Source organism: Siphateles boraxobius, unplaced genomic scaffold (genome assembly GCF_051911475.1).
Source record: "Siphateles boraxobius isolate OS27281-9 unplaced genomic scaffold, OSU_SipBor_1 65, whole genome shotgun sequence".
In the NCBI taxonomy this organism is placed as follows: Eukaryota; Metazoa; Chordata; class Actinopteri; order Cypriniformes; family Leuciscidae; genus Siphateles; species Siphateles boraxobius.
Genome location: NW_027509192.1, coordinates 11,691,158 through 11,715,340, shown reverse-complemented (window position 1 = coordinate 11,715,340; position 24,183 = coordinate 11,691,158). Strand labels below are relative to the sequence as shown.

At 38.0% G+C, this 24,183-nt stretch overlaps 1 protein-coding gene across 11 annotated transcripts in view; it reads left to right on the top strand.

Annotated features, from left to right (window-relative positions):
• The window catches only part of cadps2 (Ca++-dependent secretion activator 2), a 146,223-nt gene that overhangs the window by 73,134 nt on the left and 48,906 nt on the right, over window positions 1-24,183 (top strand). For all 11 annotated transcript variants that reach the window (XR_013196666.1, XR_013196665.1, XR_013196663.1 and 8 more), the window contains exons 4-12: window positions 2,858-2,938; window positions 4,345-4,575; window positions 4,848-4,969; window positions 11,722-11,833; window positions 12,240-12,379; window positions 17,428-17,494; window positions 18,041-18,149; window positions 18,880-19,086; window positions 22,101-22,237. Coding sequence is in view for 7 of the 11 variants with exons in the window: in XM_077210997.1 (XP_077067112.1) it covers window positions 2,858-2,938; window positions 4,345-4,575; window positions 4,848-4,969; window positions 11,722-11,833; window positions 12,240-12,379; window positions 17,428-17,494; window positions 18,041-18,149; window positions 18,880-19,086; window positions 22,101-22,237 (1,206 nt within the window). In the remaining 4 variants the exon portion in view is untranslated. The remainder of the gene's footprint in view (window positions 1-2,857; window positions 2,939-4,344; window positions 4,576-4,847; window positions 4,970-11,721; window positions 11,834-12,239; window positions 12,380-17,427; window positions 17,495-18,040; window positions 18,150-18,879; window positions 19,087-22,100; window positions 22,238-24,183) is intronic.

Below are 24,183 nucleotides of genomic sequence, written 5' to 3'. Positions count from 1 at the left end.
GTTTAGATCAGTGTTTTTGATGTAACACTTGAAATCAGAACAGTTCAAACATATTGTGTACACAGTGTAAATTTTTCCATCTATGGGATTATTTCTGAAGAAAATGTAAATGCCATTTGACCATTGAAAAACCTTGGTTGATTTTGTGGAAGGTTGCTAGGCTGTTGTGGGCACTTTATATTGTGATCTGGGTGGTTGCTTGGTGGTTGCTTGGGTGTTGTGAATGGTTGCAAGGCTGTTCTGGGGGTTACTTTGTTTTCTCGATGGTTTATAGGTTGTTTTGGGTGATTTAAAGGTGGTTGCTAGGGTATTGTGAGTGGTTTATAGTTGATTGTTTGGGTGTTGTGGGTTAATTTGGTTGTAATACATCTTCTAAAGTTTTCTGGGTGGTTAATATGTGGTTTCTAGGGTGTTGTGGTGGTTACTGCAGTAGGTGGTTTCTGGTGGGTACTAGGTGGTTATTAAGCACCGTGCCAAGGTGTTCAGAGTGGTTGCTATTGTATTATATTTTGCTACAGATGGTTGCTAAGGTTTTCTGGTTGGTTAATTGAGTGTTGTGGGTGGTTTATACAGTAGTGTGAAAAAGAAAGTACACCCATTTGAATTCAATGGCTTTACGTATCAGGACATAATAAAAAAATAAAAGTTTTGGCAGTTTGCTGGTCTGGAGTTATCAGGTGTGTGTTTTCGCAAGGCCGAGGAGGAAAGACATCAGAACTGTAGAATTCAAAAGGGTGTACTTTCTTTTTCACATGACTTTTGGTGGTTGCAAGTGTGTTCTGGGTGGTTACTAGGTGGTCGCTAGGGCTTTCTGAGTGGTTTATAGTAGGTGTGGGAATCTCTAGGCACTTCACGATTCGATACCATTACGATTCAGAGGGCTGCGATGCTAAACCATTATCTATGCATCTTTTTTTGTGTGTGACTACTTGGTACTTTTGAAGCAAAGAATTTATAATGACCCATAAAGAATTTACTTCCAATATATTTTATTAATAAAATAAATGGAAGTCAACATTTGCCAGCTTTGGCAAGCAGGACGAGGCCGAGGGCCGTGAGAGAATGGCGTGAGGCCGCTGGCGTGATTGCTAATAAGCGACACCTGCGCGACGCACCGGTCTCGTGGAGCAGAAGTATAAAAGGAGGAGCGACGATCGTGAAAATCGAGAGATGACCAGTATCTTTTTATGGCATAGACCTTATTCACAGCAGCGCCATCTTTGATTTTTAACTTGAGTGAAAACGAGGCTGTGAGGGATAGGCATGCATCTCTTCAGTGGGTTGTACAGTTATTTAATGTGTTTTTGGATTGTTCTGCTGACTAATCACTGCAAAAATATCTTCCCAAAAATGTCAGTAGACCAAAAAACAGACAATATGAGCTGTGGAAAATCATATGTGATCTAGGAGCTTTATACAGCTTTTTACAGTGGATGTCATTGAAAACACAGTAAGTCTATCCCTCACAGCCTCATTTTCATAGCATACATCATGCGTCTCTGTTATTTGCACGCCACAGACTGGACGGTCACTGCACTTCCACGCTTCAGAGTTCCGCCTTTTGCGTTCCGTCAATATTACGTCATTAGAAAACAAAGAAAAAAGATAAACTTTTTTTTTTGGAAAATCAATTTTTGACATTTGTGAATCGATTCAGAATCATCCACGTGGGTGTTTACTAGGGTGTCTTGAGGGTTACCAGGTAGTTACTAGGGTGTTCTGGATGGTTTATAGAGTGTGGGTGGTTACTCTAGGTGTTTTGAGGGTTACTACAGTAGGTGGTTAATAGGGTGTTGTGGGGGGTTACTAGGGTGTTCTTGGGGTTACTAGGTGTTTACTAGGGTTTTCTGAGTGGTTTCTAGGCTGTTTGAGGGTTACTCTGTGGTTAATAGGGTGTTATGGGTGGTTTATAGAGTGTGGGTGGTTACTAGGGTGTTTTGGGGTTTACTAGGTGATTGCTAGGATGTTCTGGGTGGTTTAAAGAGTATGGGTGGTTATTATGGTGTTCTGGGGGTTACTAGGTGGTTACTATGGTGTTCTGGGGGTTACTAGGTGGTTACTATGGTGTTACTAGGTGGTTACTATGGTGTTCTGGGGGTTACTAAGTGGTTATAGAGTATGGGTGGTTACTAAGGTGTTCTTGGTGGTTGCTAGTGTGTTGCAGGTGCTTTATAGTGTGATCATTCATGCTGGATCTGCAGTGCAAACTGCACTGGTCTTGTTACCTAATACTTTGTTCAAATCACCAAGTATGAGCCCTTGCAAGTGCCACTTAATTAAAAAAAAAAACTTTCTGAGCCAACTAGTATGGTACAGTAATAGTGCAGCGTGAAATGGGAGCGGAGTCCACCCTACTGCCGCCGCAGGGAGAAGAGCTTATCAAGTGGAAACAGTGCTACGGTGGGGGTGGTGTGTGTTTGTGTGTGTGTGTGTGTGTGTGTGTGTCTGTGTGTGTGTGCGTGCGCGCATGATACAGAGAGATTTCCCACTCATGGAGAGGAAACCCTGCCTTGACAACATGCCAGCAGTGCTGTGTGGGTGTATTTGTGTGCCACTTTTTGTGTGTGTGTTTCACAGTCCAAAAATGTTTCATTTGAGGGAATGCCAGAGCCGCTCAGTGAACAGATAAAGACATTAAATGTTTTTATGATCTCATATTTCCTTGGTATGGCCTGTCCAAGTAGCATCGCATCTTCATGAGGCTCAAAAGAGATTACATGAATAATCATGGTAGTTATTAAGCTCATCTTTCCTGTCTTTTCACCACGGTCAGCTTTGATGTATCCAGATCTACCTGTGGGTTATGGGTTTAGTAAACTGTCAAATAGATAAGTTTTGTCTTCTGTTCCCCGGGCAGCTGGACAATGTGGACGAGCAGGCGGCACAGATCCGCAGAGAGCTGGACGGGCGACTGCAGCTCGCAGAGAAAATAGCCAGAGTAAGAAACCTTTACCTGCTTCTATCCTTACAGTGAAAACACCAACAGATTGCTGTTAAAAAATGTATAATAATAATTGCTTGTGTGCATCCACATGTGTCTTAATTACTGCAGATATCATCTTGTGAGGTGGCGTTAGTTTATTACAGAGTGCACAATCACATCAGTGTTTTGTTTACATGGGAAAAGCCATGATGTCTGCTTTGCAGTCAAATTATTACGATTCAGTTCTTCTTGAGTCCATCAGAAGCATTCGCAAAAGTCAGACTTGGTAAATCATTCAGAGCCATTACGGAATGAATGAATGAATGGGAAACTTTTTTATTTATTTGTATAAATAGGAATAAAAAATAAATGTTGTTTAAAAAAAAAACATTATTTTGGAAGAAAAAAAAACATTATTAGTTATGTATTTTAAGGGACGCAGTAAATCATTCAGAGCAATACGGAGAAAGTACATAAATTAATAAAAAAATAAATACAATTAAATGTAATAAACTAAAACACAATAAAAATATTAATAGTTATGCTATTTTTTTAGCATAATTGTGGAGTAAGTCAGGATTAAATAGTATAAAATAAATAAATAATAAATTGTGTTTTTTTATTGCAAAAAAAACAACTTTTTTTGCCAGACTTTTTTTTTTAACGTATTTTGGACTAAGATAGTCATATTGAGGACTCAGTAAGTGTGTCATTCAGAGCCATTATGGAGTAAATAATAAACATTACATAAAAAAGAAGAAATTTTTTTTTTGTTTGTTGTTTTTTTTGTCAAAAATACTATTGGATTGAATTACCAGTGTTTCCCAACCCTGCTCCTGGAGGCACACCAATGCTGTGTCCCAATTTGGATACTATCCGTCCTAAATAGTATTCGAAATTAGAATTGGTGCGTCCCAAATCAAAGAATGTTTTTAACACATTTTTTTTAGTTCTAATCGATTCCTCGCCTAACTCACAATGGGTTGTGGACAAAATTAGCCGTCAGAGTGTGCAAGGATCTGCACTTCGGATTCTAACCGGAAAAAGTAGACCATCCGGGTATATTTTAGAATACTCAATTCAACATACTACGATTTGGGATGCACTAATTCTAATTTCAAATGCTATTTAGGATGAATAGTATGCGAATTGGGACACAGTGCAAGACCAGAAATTTATGGGTCAGATAAGGGAGACATCCAAAATGTGTTGTTGGTGTGCCTCCAGGAACAGGGTTGGGAAACACTGGGCTAGGCTATTCTTTAGATTATTGTGGACCAATCAGTCATATTGTGACATGAGTGAATTAATTAATAAATAAACGGTTAGTTAGCATATTGTGCACTAACTGTAAGATTGACTCAACTGTACGAGTACCTGACAGTAACAATGTTCATTCTGTTCTATTCTGCGTCCAATAGGAGAGAAAGTTCCCGAAGTTTATTTCCAAAGACATGGAGATGATGTACGTGGAGGAGCTCAGGTCATCCGTTAACTTGCTGATGGCTAACCTGGAGAGCCAGCCTGTGGCCAAAGACTTCAAGCCCAAAATCAAGCCCAAACTCACACCCATGAACAGCTTCCTGGACATCGGCGACGAGAACGACTTGCCCCTCTCCAAATCCGACGTGGTGCTGTCATTTAGTCTGGAGGTAGAGACTGATAAAGATGCCATCAATCATTGCTTTACAGATCACCATGGTGGTTGTGACCGTTTTTATTTTGCAAGTCTTACATGTATCACATTACACAGCTACAAAACGTTAGAATGGTTCCACTATGGATTTCAAAACTAAATTTTATCATAATAGATCAATAGTGGTTTAGTTAAACAGCCAGTAGCAGACTACAAAAAGTAGTCTAAATCTAAATTAAGTAGAATTTTCGCTCAGTCTGATCGTGTGGTCTCGTGACTTTTGCTCAGATTGTGATCATAGAGGTGCAGGGGCTGAAATCCGTTGCTCCTAACCGAATTGTGTACTGCACCATGGAGGTGGAGGGGGGAGAGAAGCTCCAGACGGATCAAGCCGAAGCCTCCAGGCCACAGTGAGTATGGTGTTCACAAAACCTCTACATGATACTGTTTTATTCATCAAAGAATCCTGAAATAGGTTTCCACAAAAATATGAAGCAGCAAAACTGTTTTCAACAGTGATAATAATCATTTTTCTTGAGGAGCAATTCAGCATATCAGACTGATTTCTGAAGGATCATGTGACACTGAAGACTGGAGTAATGATGCTGAAAATTTAGCTTTGCATCACACAATATATTCAAATACTGTAGAAAAAACTGCTATTTTAAATTGTACTGCTTATCGAATTTTTCACAGTATTGACATTTTTACTGTACTTTTAGACTGTACTGGAATGTACGGTTAGCAAATCCAAAGGTCATTCCTCAAACTGGGTCATGCAAGGTCGAGATAGTCAAAAATCCAATATCATATCCAGTAATATACCATAAATGAAAAATAAAGGTCAAATACAAGACTTCATGAAGATAGACAGTTTTATTTTTCACAATGTGACTTTAAATCTCACAGTTGTGGCTTTTATTTATTATAATTGCAACTTTAAATCTAGTAAATGTGACAAAAGGAGATGCATTTCTTAATCTCTTATTTTATTTATTAACTTTATCTCACCCTCAACTGCTTTATTCTTTATTCTGAAATTGAAATGTTGAAACTGGTTTTCTGGTAAGGGCTCCCTCTGGTGGTTGGGAGTTGCTTTATCAGAAACAGATGCAAATCCAAGTGCCAGTTATACCTAATATTTTTTTAAATGTAATGTTCCTAAATGTTTTTAAAATAGTATTTTAAATGTCTCTTTATGTTAACCGCATGTTTTAACTGAAAGCATTTCCTAAACATTCATTCATTATTCAGATGTACCTTTTTTTGTATTACAAGTGCAAATGCAAATGAGGCATTATCTAATGAAATATGCACTAATTCGCATACATTTCTTGAACAAAAATCTAAACATTGGATGAAGCCAGGTTCAAAATTCCTTTTTTTTTTTTTTTATATATTAGTCAAAGGTTTTTACAGTGGGGATTTTGGATATCTCTTTTTATCACTCCATAAATCTAAAAATACTGTCAACAGCAAAAAATAAATACATTTTCACCATTTTTTAGGTATAAAATGTTGCATAAAATCAGGAAGATTATATATGAACAAACCTCTCTGTGAAAAAACCTTCAGAATATAGATAAGATTAAAACTGTTAAGTTTGGTGTATGTAAGTGCTAGTTGAGATTTCTGGATCAATGTAGGAGGAAAAACTCATTTTGAGAAAACAGCGTTTAAAGATATTTACTGTAATTGCTATCTACAGATGCACATAGATAAAGTGCTCTAAAAGATACAGTTAAAAGTATATTTTGGATATTTTCTTTTCACTAGTCTGAAAAAACACTTTATAAAAAGCCAAAAAGTTTTGCTTTGTCTTTATACATCAATTGTTTAATTACTTAAGGCCGAACACTTCAATGTGCAGTTTGAGAATTTTTAGAAAAACAAACTAATCATTTTCACCATTGAACAACCCTAGAGATTGCAGACTCCCTAGCCAGTGTACTAACTTACTAGTTGCTGAATGAGACACACTTTGTTTAGAAATTGGATTGAATGTGAATTTCAATAACAATGTTTACTTAGGAGCTTGGACTGTTATTCCAATCAATACAGATTCAGTCAATACTTCTCCCCCTCATTTTTGTATTTCATCTTATTGGTTTTAGTTTATTAGGTTTCATATTTGTTGTTTGTTGAGAAGTTATGGAGTTATTGTGTATTTATAGATGCGGTTACTTTAATTTAGTAAGTAAATAAATGGTGTTCTCAGTATTTTAAGGGGACTTTGATTGCTGACGTGAACTGATTGCTCTTTTGACCAGTAAATGCAGGAGTCTTTTTCTCCGAGAGCTCTTGAATCAATCTCACCTCCAGGAGTTCCACTATAGGCACGACATGACGAGGAGGAGGAATTCATCAAGCCTAGATGAGCTTTTCTCTCTCTCTGTGAAAGGCAGGTGGCCTTTAAGAATGTAGCGTTGCTTGGAAATATGACTCAGATCACACTTATTTGGCCAGTAATCCAGCAAGATGTTCTAAACGGATGCAAGGAACGCAAAGTCTGGAAGAAATGGCCCATCGATGAACAGCTCGAGATTCCATGTTGCCCCTAATTTTGTTAGAAGGAATGTGGGTCTTATGTGGATTTTGCTATGTCGACCAAAATTCTGTGTGTGTGTATATATATATATATATATTAGGGGTGTAAAGCTTTTGACACCTTTATCGTACCTTTTCTAATCAATTCTTGGGGACACAATTCGATTAAAATTTGAGCGAACTTCGATTCGATAAATGCAAAGATTTGATTCTAGTTGACTATTTTTGTGTTACTTTTCCTATTTGACTGCTGTAAACGGTTTAATAGGTCTTGAAGAAAACAATCCCACTGAAATAAATGTGAACCTTTAAATTTTTTTTAGTTTTTCAAAGTTATTTTCCTCCAGCGGACACTTTCACTTTTAATCTCATCTAGGTGAGATGATTTTGGTGTGTTATTGCGCCAACATCTGCCAGAGTCATATCTGTGGTTATATCTGCTAATGCTCACATCTGACCCGACAGTTTGACGTTAATTATCACAGAGGATTCAGATCTTGCTGATCTCAAGATTCATGCATGTGGCCATTTATGTTAAAAGGGGTCATATCATGAAAAATATACAGACAAATTCCCCAAATCATGTAAAACTAAATTACAATGTTGACTTTATCAGTGAAGGTATTACAAGTGGAAGTTCTATGTTGGAGTTAAATTAGAATTACATTTTAATCTTGCCAATGATATAATTTCCTGGAAATGTGATTACAGAGAATGTGGCAAGGCATTAGTTTAAGGCATCAGATGTTTATTCTCGGTCTTTTATTGGCTTTTTGCACATAACATACAAATGAAAGCGTAATTAAACTCATTTTCTTCAAGATGTTTTTACTTGTTTTTTTTTTTAATACTTTGAATGCTGCTTTTCTTTTCTTTTTTAAATAGTTTTTCCTTGAAGAACTGAAAGATTAAACTCTCCACTGCAGATCTCTGGAGTTTTAAAGATGATTATTCTCAGTGGCTGGTTTTGTCGACTTGAGCGTGTTGCACATAAATGTGACTAAATCAAGAAAGTCTTTTTAATGTGAATTATGTATTGCATCACTGAACTGCTTTTTATTAGATGCAAAGAACTGTTATTTTGTTGCCTTGGCAACAGTTTGCTTATTAAATGGTCCTCTTTTCTTGTTTTGGGGCTTCATACAGCCTCTAGGTGGTGCGAGGTCAATTTTAGACCAGTAACACAAACAGACCTCCCAAAATATCCTTCCACTGAAATGAGCGTCCCAAGGCGGTTTTGCGCTCTAGATAATGTCAATAAGAGTGAAGACAAAAGGATCTCCTCTGTCATTGCAATTGGCGAATGCTGAATCCATTAAGATGGATGGGAAGGCTAATAGATAGCATTGTCCAGATATTGCGCACATCCTTGGTAACATCATAAGGCCGATAGACACCCAGCCGAGGTTCACACAGAGGCTCATACCACCAAGACTGTCTAACCAGACAGTGATTCAGCTCTATGAGTCAGTGTTTGCTATAGACACACAGTCTAGACTAGCTGTGAAAAGTGTGTGAGTGTGCTGAATCAGGATTAAGGAGTTAATGCCTAATTTGATTCAAGAGATTCATTCGTTCTGCTCAAGTGTATAGTTTCTTCATCAATATATTCAGATCTCATATGTTATAAGCTCAAGCTCAACCAAGTGGACATACAGTACATATCTGCATTACAGACCTCGTTTTAGTTCTTATACTATAGAGAAAACATGCTTGGCTTGGCATATGACATTCAGAATGCTGTCTGTGGGCTTGATTGCTTTAGAAAGCAGAAGAACTGAATTAGATGTGGGAGCCGACTCCTACAGTCAGTTTGCCACAAGCAACCGTTGGCTCGCTTGAGAGAGAGAGTCAGTTGGATTATGTTGTTGTGTGTTTACTCAACTATTAGATATAGAGTATGTCTGTATTTAATGGTGATCCTATCTCAGAAACTCGCACATAGACGCACACTCACAAGCTGATATGCAAACATGCCATACTTGAAGACGACTCTCAGTCATGCTCTGTCAACTTCTCTGACAGTTTTGCTTTTAGAGTCAAATTTTGAGTCTTGCTTTTGCAGTCAAGTCATGGTTTAAACTGTAAAGTATTGTTTTTTTTGGAGTCAAGATGTGTTGTTTTTTTGTCTTGCCTTTGGAGTCAAGTCATGTTTTTAGAGTCAAAGCCATGTTTTAAAGTCTTGTTTCGGAGTGAAAATGTGTTTTTTTGTTGTTGTTTTTTAATGCTTTTGAAGTCAAGTCATGTTTGAAGCCAAATTAGCCAAGTCATGTTTGAGTCATAATTAGTTTTTAAGCCTTTTTATGTCATGTTTTTGAGTCTAGTTTTGGTGTCAAGTGTTGTTTTGGAGTCAAAATTAGTTTTTTAGTCTCGCTTTAGGGGTAAAGTCGTGTTTTTGGGACACAATTGTTTTTTATGTTTTGGCTTTGTAGTCAAGTTATGTTTTTAAGTCTTGTTTTTAAAGTCAAGACTTGTTTTAAAGTTCATTTTAAAATGTATTTAAATAGATTTTTTGAAGTCATGTATTTTAAGTCAAAATTTGTTCTTAAGTCTTGTCTTTGAAGGTAAAGCTGCAGTCCGTAACTTTTGGGTTTAAAAAATATCCCCACATTTTTTTGAGCAAGTACATAACCAGCCAGTTTTCAAAACTATCTGCTTGCTCGATTCAAAACGGTAAGCTTGTAATAATGTTTTTAATACCAGTGGTACTGGTGGATTTCCGCAGGAAATTCGGGCATGTCTTTGCGTGATTACGTCACATCTGTACACATGAAGAAGGAGTCTCGGTTAGTAGGCTATATTGCGTGTGAGGATGTTGGAGGTGGAGATTTATAGCCTTTTCTCACAGCACTTGATATAATTAAACTTATCAATTTGATGGCGGATCCAGAAAGATTCAAACGACAATCACCAACTGGAGATTCACCCGTTGTAAAATGCAAAAGACTTAAGAGTGGCTACAGAAAAATAGAGACTGCAACAGGCCCATGCGAAAACGAGGATAAGGGTGTACTCACACTAGCCAGTTTGAACCGTGCCCGAGTGCGTTTGACCACCAAATCGCGGTTCGTTTGACTAGTGTGAGTGCTCCGAACCGTGCCCGGGTGCGGCTCGATTAGCCGGCCCTGGCCCGCTTGGAAGAGGTGGGCCAGAGCATGGTTCAGTTGGACTCGGGCGCGGTTCGCATGCAGTGTGAGCGCTAACCGTGCTGGAGCACGGAACAGGACGCGTGATGTACGGTAACTGTAGTCCGTAATCAAACCTGCCAAGGCCTTTGCTGCACTTCAGCTGGTACCTTGCAAACCTCCTCATACGAGCAGCACGATTACGTGAAAATTTTCGCGCCATTAAGGCGACACATCTGTTTAACAACAGGCTGTGAGAGGGCTGTGGACCACCGTGGACCAAACGACACAAAATTATCCACAAAGAAAACAGAGCGATGGACTCCATTGTGTTCAGAGAGCGCCGCTCTTCTTGTTCATCCCGAAATCGTCGCACCATAATGACGTAAGCGTGCTCCGGCACGAATACTGAAACCCTATGTGAGTGCAGGCCAGAGGGGGAGTGGGGAGGGGGGACAATCGTACTCGGGCCCGGTTCATGGCAACCGTGCCTAGTGTGAGTACACCCTAAATATCGGAAGGGCATTAAATGCAGTCATGCAATGCTGATGTTGTAACATTAACAATTAACAATTTGAGAACAAACATTAACAATTTGAGAACAAATTATAATTTGCACGGTTTGACGTGACATGATAAGCGATCATTAGATTTAATCAGCGCGATTTACTGCAATGCTTTTTTCCCCTTAGTTGGTCAGAACAAAAGTGGATGTTACATGTTCAGATGACATTTTCCGGTGAAAATTCTTATGTTGGTCATACTTCCAAAAAGTAGAATTCCGAATGACAGTATCCACACCGCCGCAGTGACCGCACATTCTCCTCAAAACATCGGATTCATCCGCGCTGTGCCGTGCCGAGGCACAACCCACGTAAAGTTGATAATTCCGCGAATAACTGAAATTGCAGATTACAAACAGAGATGGCGACAAAGAGGAAAAACTAAGGACTGCAGCTTTAAATCATGTTTTAAAGTTTTGTTTTTGATGTCAAGTTGTGTTTTATGTATTGCTTATGGAGTGAATTCTTGTTTTTGGAGTCAAAATTAGTTTTTGATTCTGAAGTCTGGCCATGCTTTAAAGTTTTATTTTTGAAGTCAAGTTGTGTTTTATGTATTTCTTTTGGAGTAAAGTCATGTCTCAGCCCACCCCCAAATTAGTTTAATTTTTAGACAGGAATATATATGTCGGAATGCAGCTAACTTCCATTTAACAAACAAAACATTTAATTTGACTATTTAATTTGAACCTTATTATGAATAGAATACTTGTTTAACATTGAATAAACAGTGTAATCACTAGGGGGGACAAATGCATTACAAAAGCACATCCTCACAAAAACAAATAGATACTTTACCATCCCACGTACTAATTTAATCAAACAAAGACAGGACATATTCAGCAGGCACTCCATTGTGGGTCTGGAGAAGTGGTGAATGTAAAATGAAGTCTCCTATTGTGACGGCTGATTTGTTTTCTTCTGCTACAGGTGGGGCACACAAGGAGATTTCACCACCACACACCCCCTGCCCGCGGTCAAAGTCAAACTCTTCACCGAAAGCACTGGAGTCCTGGCTCTGGAGGACAAAGAGCTTGGCAGGGTGAGACAAGTGTGTGTTTGTCTGTCCATCCACCACTGAGGTTAACAGCAAGCTTTCTCTGCGTTTGATCTCCACAATGTGCTCAATAATTAGCTGATGTTGCGGGAACAGATGTTCCGCACACAGTGTGTGAACCGTGATGTGCGTGCACATGTGTCCGTATGTGTGCGAGGGAAATCTCTAGTCATTAGGGCTCACGCTCCCACAGTAACAGATGGAGACTCCCCATTAGAGAATCGCACCTCCTCCCTCCGTTTCTCCTGCCGTCTCTCTCTGATAGTAACCCTCTTTTTCTCTCATCTCCCGTCATCCCCTTCACACCTATTTCTCCAGCTGCCCATCCAGGTGTATCAGTCCTAATCATTTCTCTTTTTTTCTCTCTTTTACTGTCTGTTGTTCTGTCTAGGTGGTCCTTCACCCCACCACAAACGGGCCCAAAACGGCAGAGTTTCACAAGATGGTTGTGCCTAAGAACAGCCAAGATGTGGATCTGAAAATCAAACTGGCGGTCCGCATGGACAAGCCCCCCAACATGAAGCATAGCGGGTACGTCTATAATGATCACATTCTGACCTCCAGGATCTGAATATGTTCATGCTTGTTTATATTATATAAGACATGAGGAAAAAACAATGCACACATTAGAACTATTAAGACATTCCACGGATAAATTACATTTATTTAATAATATAAGGGTTTTTTCTCACATGTGAGGAATAATCTGAATTATTATATAAATATAGAATGAATAAGTCCTTAGGTGAACTTGTAATTATAATATATACTGCATATAATTTGTTTAGCATTTGTTCGAATGTTTTTTTTTCTCGGTAGAAAAAAAAAACTAAAGCTCAAAGTAAGTTTACATGAATGAGGTACATTGGGAAAAGCGTGATTATAGTGCCATCTTGTGTCTGGTACATTTCATTTATTGTTCTTGTGAGTCCCCTTATGTCACACATTAAGTTTACTTGGACTTGGAAATGGTATCTTGTCTGACACTGACACCCCCAAGATTATTCATAAAACCCCCAAAACTAGCTCAATCTACCCCCTTTCACACGGAGATTCGGAAAATACATATTATTTGTCCTGGGATAGTTTGATTTTGGTTAATTTACACTGCCAGTGATTTTCTGGAATCTGTACATGCGTTCACACACATCCCGTAAAGATCTGTGTCATCGATATGACATATAATGTCTCCGCAGCATCTTAAGTTTGCTTATATTCTGTGATTTCTCCCTCTCGAAACCACGCTTGTGCGTTTTTTTCCTGATTTGATCATAAACTAACGCGTCGCGTACAGTTCCACTAAGCTGGCAAACAATCTCAGCTTCAGCATCATCACTACACTGTAAAAAATAAAGTTGCTGCCTTATATTTTAAGTACAATCAAATTGGATGTTTAAGCCATTTCAACTCAAATTACTTTAAACTGACTTTAAAGGAGTTGAATCTTGTATAATTTATAAAATAAAAGTTGAAAATTGCTAAACTTATTTTGATGAGTTAAAGCAATGTAAAAACATATGTTGTAATAACTTATTGATCATATAATTTTTTACAGCGTACGACATCCCTTACTGCATTGATCCTGCCTTTTGTTCACACAGGCAATGTCCTGGGACGTGTTTGCGTTCACACAAGGCTCTCTAGCAATTTTATGGCAATTTTATGGGATCAATGCGCTGTGTGAACAGGGGCTTACTACATCTCCTATTTATTATTAATTCATTAATTAATTTATTTATTTAAGTGGTCATGAATTAAATAAAAAATATATTTTTTATTTCCTGGTCAAGAAATCAGATTTGATACAAAGAAGGAAAAAATATAACAAATAAAAAATTAAATAACACTCAAATAAATAACTACATTTAAAAAAACATTAAGAAATTGGCAACATTAAACATAAGTAAACAAAAAAAATATATAAAATGAATTATTTATTTGTAAATTACTTTTTTCTCACTTTTTCCACTTTTTTTACCTACCTAAACAGTGATCTTTTTAATCGAATGAATTGTAAATGTTGGTTCATTTTATGACAAAAAAATCAGATCCTTCTATCTGTTGGTTTTCACTCATAGTTTCCAAAAGTGAGTATAGCAGCAGAGAAGATGTCCTGGACCAGCTGCTGGGGTCCTTCCCTGAGCGGGACGGGGTCAGGGGTCATATCAGTGCCATCAGCCTGCTAATTACACAGAGGCCCTGCGTGATTCCTCTATAGAGCGGCTCCCTGAGAGCCCTGTCCTAATTGGCAGAAGCCTCTTCAACCTGGAATTACCTCTTTAGCAGATCACACAAGACATCGCAGAGGACGAGGACCATTTACATGCTCACACAGATTCAAACTATCTCAGGCCATTCTCACACGGATATAGTGCTTACGTTTCTGCTGAGACATATTGATATTCAGAATTATGTGACATTTTATACAACATTTAATTGCTTACTTTACCCTCTTCTTATTTAATCACCCTCTTCTGTTTTTTTTTTTCATTAGACAATATTTTTAATGAATAATGACTTGAATTTCAGCCTGTTCCTCGGACAAATGTGGTTTCGGAAAACTTGGAATATACCACACAAGTCAAAGAAATTTTGTGATACTTTTCGGCCTCATGATGCATACAAAATTTTTTAATTAAACAAATTATAAAATGAATTTATTTATAATAAGCTGGTCAAGAATTTAGAGTTGGTATTTGTAAAAGCAGGGAAATTACAAGGGAGGAAAAACTGATTATACATTAAATAATAACCATTTAAATAGCGTCATTAAATAACATTTGAATAAACATTTGGCAACAGTAAACATAAGTAAAACAAAAATTAAAAGAAAACATAATATATTTTTATTTTTCTAGTTAAAAATTCTGATTTGGTATTTCTAAAAGCAGCAGAATTACAATGGAGGAAAACAACAGATTTCTAAATTAAAACTTAAATGATGAACATTCAAAAAAATAGCTACATTTAAAAAGAAAGAAAGTATTATAAAACGAATTTATCGATGTTTTTCTGGGCAAGAATTTAGATTTGGTATTTATAAAAGCAACAAAAGTACAACAAATTAAAAATTTAATAATGAACATTCAAATAAATAGCTACATTAAAAACATTTAATACAAATTTGGCTGCATTAAACACAAGTAAACATTAAATATTAATTAAAATATGAAATTAATAATTTGTTTATAAGTGTTTTGTTAATTACTTTTTACCTACCACAACAGCAAAGTTTAAATCAAATGAATTGTACATAATAGTTCATTTTATTTCAGTTTTCCAGTTAGACAAATATCTGATTTCTTCAACAGGTCTTTTGAGATTCGCACGACCAAAATCATATAATTCGAGTCTTCGGTTTTGTCCAATTGCCCATATACCCACTCGCATCCACCAAAACAAACACCTGATGACTGTCCCAGTGCATGGGAAGAGAGGGAGCGGGATATTCAGGTTGAGTGCACCCCATTAAAAGAAGCCATCTGTTTATCAGCAGAGCGACTGAAGAATTGGGAGGCATTCAGTTTTGTGGAGTGACCCAGCGTGGCCCTGAGAGAGAGAGAGCTGCCAGCTCTAGTCTGATCAGTCTGTCTCTGTCTCACTTACTTTCTTTCTCCCCCGTGCTCCTTTTTTTTGTACTTCTCTTTGTACCCCTTTAAAACCATCTTTGCCCTCATTCGTTTGAGGGCCAGGGCTCACATTAAAGCCCTTTTTACACATTCACATTTTTCTCTCATAAAATCTTCTTTTACCTTCCCTTTCAGTTACAACCACGCATTGCATTTGTGACTACATTTTTTATACTACCTATTGCTGTGAGAGAAAAGTCTAGTAAGACGTTGTTTTCATTTTGTGTACATACTATAAGAATGTTTATTTATATTTTTAAATAAAACTTTTATATTTTAAGTTTTTATTTTAATTTCAGTTTTGGACATTTTGATGTGTGCTTTTGTAAAAAAAAAAATTATTTCTTTTAGTTTTAGTTATTTTAGTACTCAATCATGTTTATTTCAATTACTTGCCAAATGCAATGTCAATTTTAAAAATTGAGTTTTTCATCTCATAGTTGTATTTTATTTTATTTCTGCTTGTAAAATGTTTTTAATTTCTATGCATATTATTCGCAAATAGTATTTTTATGTGTATTATGTCATTAAATTGAATGACAGGTTTACCAATGCTTTTACACAGAGAAATCCATTCTGCTTGTGTTTCTCTAACAAGGCCCAAATTATTGTATCTGCAATACTGCCGTTCAACCACATGGGGACACTGCTACCGTGGTAATAACATCTAAGGACGCTTTCTTATAGTAATGCGTTTAATCTAGCTTTTTACAGTCGTATTGGCATAAATTGTGAGCTTAACAGTTGTATTATGTTTTAAAGCTCAATACAGTATCTTAACGTGCATGTGCACTTTATAAGTGACAAACCTATTGACTTTTCCGGAATGTTAGTGGACCCTGAGAACAGGCCGGGCCGATTTAAATGTTTTTATAGCCTACAAACAGGTTGAGCACTTTCTACTGAGTAGGTTTGAGGAAATTATACATCAAATCTGCTGCAGAGGATTTCTCTGAGTCTGATTCAACAAAGTGGGGGTCAGTTGACTTAACTTAAAAAAATAAAGTGAGGAAACCCGTTGGATTAAAATGATTAAATAAACGTAAAAATTTGTTATGTGGAATTGTCAAGTTCACATAACTTAATTTTTTCAATTACGCATCAAGTTTATTACTAAGGCTACAGGTTTCCTCAATTTTTTAAGTTAAGTCAACTGATCACTTTTTACAGTGCAGTGTTGTGTTTTATTATATTATAATTTATAATACAACCATTTCGCGTTAATTTCTTGATGTGTGAAATGAAATAGTCTGAATTAATCATGTCAAACATTTTAAAGCTCTTATTGCAGCTCTTTTCCACCCGCTGACTGGTTCTCATCTACACTATACTGATAGGAAAACCTGAACTTTTTCATTATAATCAAACAAATGTTGTGTATTTTTAGAATATTATTATTATTTATCTGACGTGGAGTGACCAGAGTCGGCTGGAAAGTGCCTGCGTTCACCCGGAGGTCGTCCTGCCCACCGTTTGCCGGCCATTGTTGCTATCTAAATGGGATCATGTGTATCAGAAAGGTGTCAGAGAGTGAGCTGAAAATCACTTTCACAAGTGGATGATTACCTCTGCCACATGTTGACCCGGATTGGCCCGCTTCCATGCACTCATTGCCCCCTCAACCTTGACTGGGGATTTGTTTATATTTTTTCCGTGTCCATTTATGAAGAATTGATTTCATCTCACCCATATTTCTGCACACATCCTTCTTTTTTGTTATATTTTCAAGAATGTGTGTTAATCAATAGCCTACAATTCTCCGTCATTGAGTGAACATGATAGAATTCAGACTTTTGGGAATTAATGAATGGCAGCAACTGAACTCCATAAACTTCCTATATGGGTTTTATACCTTGGCTTGATGATTATGTTTTTTTTAACATGATAATTTTTTCCTCATGTCAATTCGATTTGACCATGACACTCATCATAATGTGTTTTTCTCTGTAGGTATCTCTACGCTTTAGGCCAGCGAGTGTGGAAGCGATGGAAGAGGAGATATTTTGTGCTTGTTCAGGTGGGTTGACATCCTAATTACATCTTTATATTTAAATTGAATTCATTTGTTGCTGGGAAAAGCACTTTTTCATGCGTTTTATAATTAGATAATACATTTTCCCAAAAGAAAACTCATTTTGAAGTATTTATTTTAGTTTTGTAACGCCATTGGTTTAATAAAAAAAATAAGCCAAATCACTATCATACATAACCACCATGTTTCTGAGAAAGATGGAAACGACAGAACTGGAATCATGTGAATCATCAGGTTCTCTTGTTTAATTTAATGTATAACACACACACACACACACACACACACACACACACACACACACACACACACACACACACACACACACACAAAGAGCAAGAAATATGGCTTTCTGTTGGTGTAAACATTTACGTAATCATTTTTTAAAATTTAGAATTCGAATACCACAATTCATCCATGCACAAAATGTGAAAATTCCTTCTTTTTTTTAAATCTTTTTTCTTTTTTTTGTTAAAAAAATTGAGAGCAAAACTGTTACAATGATCTCCTCTCTCTCTGTCTTCTGTTGTTCAGGTGAGTCAGTACACATTTGCCATGTGCAGTTTCCGGGAGAAGAAGTCCGAGCCGCATGAGCTGATGCAATTGGACGGGTATACGGTAGATTACTCCGATCCGCAGCCAGGTACACACACACGCTTCAACACTAACCAGTTATTTAGGAACTCAGTCAAATGCTTCTGTGCGCAGTTACTTATTTCAAAATTGTACAAATTTCAGTGAGCCCGGTCTTAAATTTGAATTTTACATTTGAAAGAAATAAATGACGTGGCTATGAAGTGTTGAAGAAAACCAGAATCTGTTTAATTACAGAGAATGAAATAAGGGGGAAACAGCATTTATAGATTCAGAATATCTTGTAGTAATAATAATATATAGTAATAAATAATATGAAAAGGGAGTATCGTAAATCTGATTGTATGTATTATATGTAAAAATAAAAACATATATTATAAATATTTACAGTGTAATATGTTGTAGATTATAAATACATATTTATAATCTCATGGTAATATATCAATACATTTATAGATGTTTATAACATATTTTATATGCATATTTTGTCATATTTAAATAATATATTTATCATCTTTTTTTATAATTATAAAAAATCTCTACAGCATTCTTATGCGAGACAATTCTGGCCAGATAATTTAGATGTTTTTCATTGTATACTGTTTTACATGTTTATCAGAGTATAAAGCAGTTTTACTTTTGAGATCAGCATCAAATGCACGAAACACATTATAGCGAGACATTATGTGTGTAAACACACGTATATCAGTGTTTCTTAGCGGAGTGTTCTTGAATTGACTGATACAGATCAATTTGCAACAACAACAACATCTCTGCAGGTCTTCAGGGCGGTAGAGCGTTCTTCAGCGCTGTCCGAGAAGGTGATCAGGTGGTATTCGCCAGCAATGATGATCAGGACCGCGCTCTTTGGGTCCAGGCCATGTACCGCGCCACAGGCCAATCCTATAAACCACTAGCGCCCGCCCAGAACCAGCAGAACTGCAGAGGAGGAAACGCCCAAAAAGATGCCCCTGTGTCCTTACTCAGTACGTTATCTTTTATTCATCTCTCAGATGCTATTAAGCATCTTCAAATGACATTGCAATACATTGTCTTCTGCTTGATTTCAGACACGTCAACATTTTTTTTAATGCTCCAATTTAAAACCTTCTAAGGTTGCTAAACGAATGTGTAAAAATGAAGAGAAAGTGGGCTCTTTTTCTGCCACCTTCAGCTGTCCCCTCTTGAATGGACTTTGAAATTGGAGGTTGTGGTGGCCAGCCATCGATCCAATGGGCCGCTGCACAGACACAGTCTAAACAAATGTCAGCGGGGGGCTTGAATAACCCAAACACTGCTGCTGAGTGAAAGGAGGAACCTTTATACAACTGAAATGCTACAGTTTGCTCACTTTCAACAAACAGAGAGTGAGCCGAATGAGGTTTATATCATTATCTCTCCTGAAGAACCGCTCTGAGAGCTACAGGGCATTCATTTAGTGCAGAACCTTATCTAAGTGCTAAGGAACATGCCTTAAAACTAGATACAATCTCATCTGGTCATAGGTATGAAATCACTGTAAAGCATCTTTTTTTATGAGCACTGATGGTAATTATAAACTTAAAAAATGGCTTTTGAGTTATGAATAAAGTGTCTTCCTGAAGCCTGCATCACAAAGTGACTTCACAAATTGGCTCTATCCTTGAAAGCGCCGCCATTGAGTTTCATAAACCATTTTTCAAGGTCTCTTTTCTCTTGTCTTACTGGACCTCATACAAAGTTATTTTTCAATGCATCTTTTAATATCTCCGAAATTGGATGCAAAAGGCACCTTAAAGGATGGCGAATCGAATGACAAAGAGCATGGAGAAGTTCCTCGGTGCCTGTCGGATCACGGAGACAGCGTGATTGCCTGTTCATACCGTGCGAATACCACTGAAGCCACTGATAACTGTGGTATTCGGCCAATTTAAAGGCAATGCATTCTTTCAGAAATACTTCTTACAGATTGAATTTTATCGTGTGTTCAAAACAAATTTCAAAATGCCATCCAATGAATTCACCTAAAACTCAAAAATCCAGGCCCATTTGATGCCTGTTAACAAAATCCAGCATGTTCCGCTTCACGAGTCCGTGAAGTTATTAACTCGCCCTGACATTGGACTTCATATCATTTGATTGATTCGCACAGATCTCAACATTGAGCTGTCTCACTGCCTTATACTCAACAGTGACCGGCATCCTCTCATAGACAGATCTCTGTTTTACATCAAAGGCTCGGGTTTCATATCCAAGCGTGTGAACACCGATGTCCTGTCCTGCTTCATTAGTCTTCCCAACTCTGCCTGGTTTCACTTGAAGCGACGCGCCAGGCCGTACCTGCGATATCGCAGTTGATACCTGTCATAAAGCTCCCGTCCCACTTGTCGGGAGATGTCAGATGGATGTGACTGCTGATGTGACTCCTGGACCGGGAAGCACACGAGGCACGTTCCCGGCCCCTTCAGCTGGGATTAAACACAACGCACCCCCTCCGTCCACTCCGTCCACTTGTCCGTGGACAAAAGCGGTAACTTAAAGTTGACACGGATCAATGTGCTGCTCCTGTCAAACCCGATCCGTCAGACTGGCAACGTGGATCAATACCACGTCTCGCTCCTCTTTATCTCCTTTTGTCTCTTTTTTGTCCCTTTCTCGTGTGTTATGAATGTAAAATGACCTACATCGAATTAAAAGGGACGGACAATGGGGCCGACTCTTGTCGATTGGAGATCGTACTTCTGCTCACCCAACAAGTGATGTTTTTGGGAGGGGAACCAACAAATGCCCACACTGCTTCCAGGCACGTACGGGGCTTTTTCCCCATCAATATGAAGTCGTTGGCATGCCAGAAATGGCAGCGTTAATAAAAGCAATCACTAATGCTCGTCTCAAGAAGGTGCCGCTGGCCATGGAGGCGTCAGGAGATGTGTCTCAAAAGCCTTGGTCTTTTGTGGTCCTTGAGAAGCGAAGGCCCTCGCACTGCACATGTGGGCTCTCAACACGCCGCCAGCGAGTGTTAGGCTTTTCACAGACCTCCCATTAGCCCATTTTGAGGACGCTTGTGAAAGGACTGGAAATGAACTTGGGCACACTTTTAGTGCTTTCTCCTGCTTTTTCTGCCTCGCGTCTTTCTTTCCTCTCCCTCTTTCTCTGACTTGCCCTAACCCCTCGGCCTCTTTGCATCATGCCCAACGCGTCGGTTTTTTTTCCCTTTTTCTCCCGCATTCAATTTCCTCGTGTCAGGAAGTCTGAATGCAAACGGGACAGACCGTCAGCGAACGCGCGCCTGCGTTCCTCCTAATTACAGCGCTCTCACAAAGGTGCGCTCCTTTTACTCAAGGTCGAGACTCAATCAGCGCGGTCTGAACAAGTGACATCACTTTCATACAACTTCATATGAAAAAATTGCTTTAAGTGCTTGGGAGTCACAATATATTGTTTATATGTTGTTTCCGCACAACGTTTAATGCGCTAAAGATCAGGACATTCAGCCCATCATAGCTTAGCAAACATTTGCCCTTTATTTTAAAAGGCTGAATGCCGGTTTGAATGCAAGGGGTGTTCGATTGATAAATTAGAGCACTTTGGTGCCGATATTTATGTGGGCATGTGGACAAAGTGCTAATATTTTACAGCAGTTTACAGCCACGCTTCCCTAGTGCCTGCCAGTTTTTGCAGCTGAAATGTGGAAAACTGAGTTTCACAGCCTAGCTTTGGCCAAAAGAGGTGAAATGCAAACACTCGGGATGTGTACGAAGATGGAGACTGTGTAACCAAACACAGATTGTGGTCTTTTACACAGCGTTTTAAGGTGTGAACCGTCATAGTGAATAGTAGTACGTATAAAAAAAAATTAAATATACATTTTCCCCCTTTTGCTCTAATGAATGTCTTCATGTTAACAACACGAACGGGCATTAACTGGCCCTCTCTTATGGTGGGGATAAGATTCCCAGCACAAAACGGCTCCATATGCCAGCGCGTGCCAGACTTCTGACTGTGTTTGTTTCTGGCACAGGTCTGGAGAAGACTCAGAGACAGGGAGTGGAGGAGCTCATCTCTGCCATGCCCTGCAACTTCGACCACACCAGCCTGTTCTTCATCCTGCAGAAACACACGCTCACACATCGCATGAACGACTCCTTTTCCTGCCTGGTGAGCTGAGAGAGAGCACACACAAATTTTAATAATCACACATATTATATGATGTTTTTATTAGCAGGTCCTCTGAACAATTCTGGTTACTTTATGGCTCCTAAAGTATTTTTAGGACTAAGAAATATTTAGGAGAAAAACTGGCGAGTGATGATATAATTTGCAGCATAAATGTACAAATTTAAGCTGTATGTGTTTAACTCCTAAAAAAATAAGTTGTTTAGGAATCGTTAGGAATCATTTGTTTGGGAATCGATTGGGCTACACTGGTTGCACTGTATGTTTTTGATTAATTGAAAAGAACCAGTTCATACAACTCATTAATTTTGATGCTGGACTACTATGGTTGTGTTGGATGTTTTTGATTCACTTATAAGAACTGACTCAAGAACCAATCATTTAGCAATCAGTTGGACTACTCTAGTAGTGCTGAATGGTTTGATTCGCTAAAATGATTTTAAGAATAATTCATCCAGGAACTGTTTGCAATATATTTGTAGTTCTGTGTGGTTTTGAATTACTGAAAAAAAAAACAAATTGGTAAGAATAATTCGTCTGGGGTTCCATTGTGTAGCGCTGTATGTTTTTGATTCACTAAAATGAGCCGACATATAAGAATCGTTTATTCAGGAATTGCTTGGTCTTCACTGGTAGTGATGAATAGTTTTGATTCACTAAAAATAATCGGCTCATATGAGTCATTTGTTCAGAAGTCGGACTACACTGGTTGTTTTGAGTGGTTTTGATTCACTATAAATGAACTGGCATATAAGAATCATTCGTTCAGGAATTGATTAGACTTCACTGGTTGTGCTGTACAGCTTTGATTTACTTAAATAAAAGAAACTGATTCATAAGAATAGATTGGATTCTGTCTGTTTTAAAATGAGAACGTTTTAAATACATTTGCAAAATTAGCAACAAGTCTGTTGATTCCATTTGTGCCTGCTCGTAAGTGAGTGTGCGATGTGTTGGTGAAAGTATAACAGAGGAGGGGTTTATACTGTATGACTGAAGGGGAGGGATGTAGCCCTCCGGCTGAGTGAGGGCTCACGGTTAAGACAGGGATAAACACTTCCAATCAATACAACCCAAATAGGAAAACCATCCACTTGCATCCCGTCTCCTCCATTTGCCTCCTGTTTATGCCTGTGTGCGTGTGATGAAATTGGAACAGGCGTTAGGAACATATGCGGGCAAATAGCCCACAATGGACTTCAAGTTGGGTGGAGGTACACAGCCAATGTTGCAAATTAATCATTTTGTTATTTTTATTTATAAATATATATATATATATTTATATCAGTAAATGGTAAAAAAAAAATACTGTAATATCTGTGTATATATATATATATATATATATACTCCCCCATATATATACGGAGAAAGAAATATATAATATAAATACCATAATTTTTTACCATTTGCTGTTAACACCCTCACTTGTCGCCCCCCCCCCATACCCCCCCCATCTCTCTTTTCGTCCCTATTGTTGCTCCGTACCTGCTCCGGGTGAGCACCTTCTGTTATCCATTCAGCTTCTGAATGACTCTGTCTGCGTTTGGCTCTTTGTAAAGACTCCCCAGCCTTTGTTCAAACTTCTGTGTTCAGCTAAAGGGAGCCACAAAAGCCACCTGAATGTGCTGCTTTTCCCATGCCTTCTGGGATGTGACATCTGTGGGGGAGTGGGCCTGTTTTCAGGGAAACGAACGGAGGGGGAACGGATTTTTCAGTAGACCACATGCATACGGTATGATTGACTATAGAATGTGTCTTATATAGACTATATACAGACTTCAGTCCTCTCTATCTTTGGATTTAGATTAGTTTTTTTTTGCAATATTTAGGATTGCAAGTAATGAAATACGATCCGTTTGTTCAGACAGTTTCGACAATATCTGTTTACCTGCATCAGTTGCTATTGTAATGTAAGCACACGTACTGTC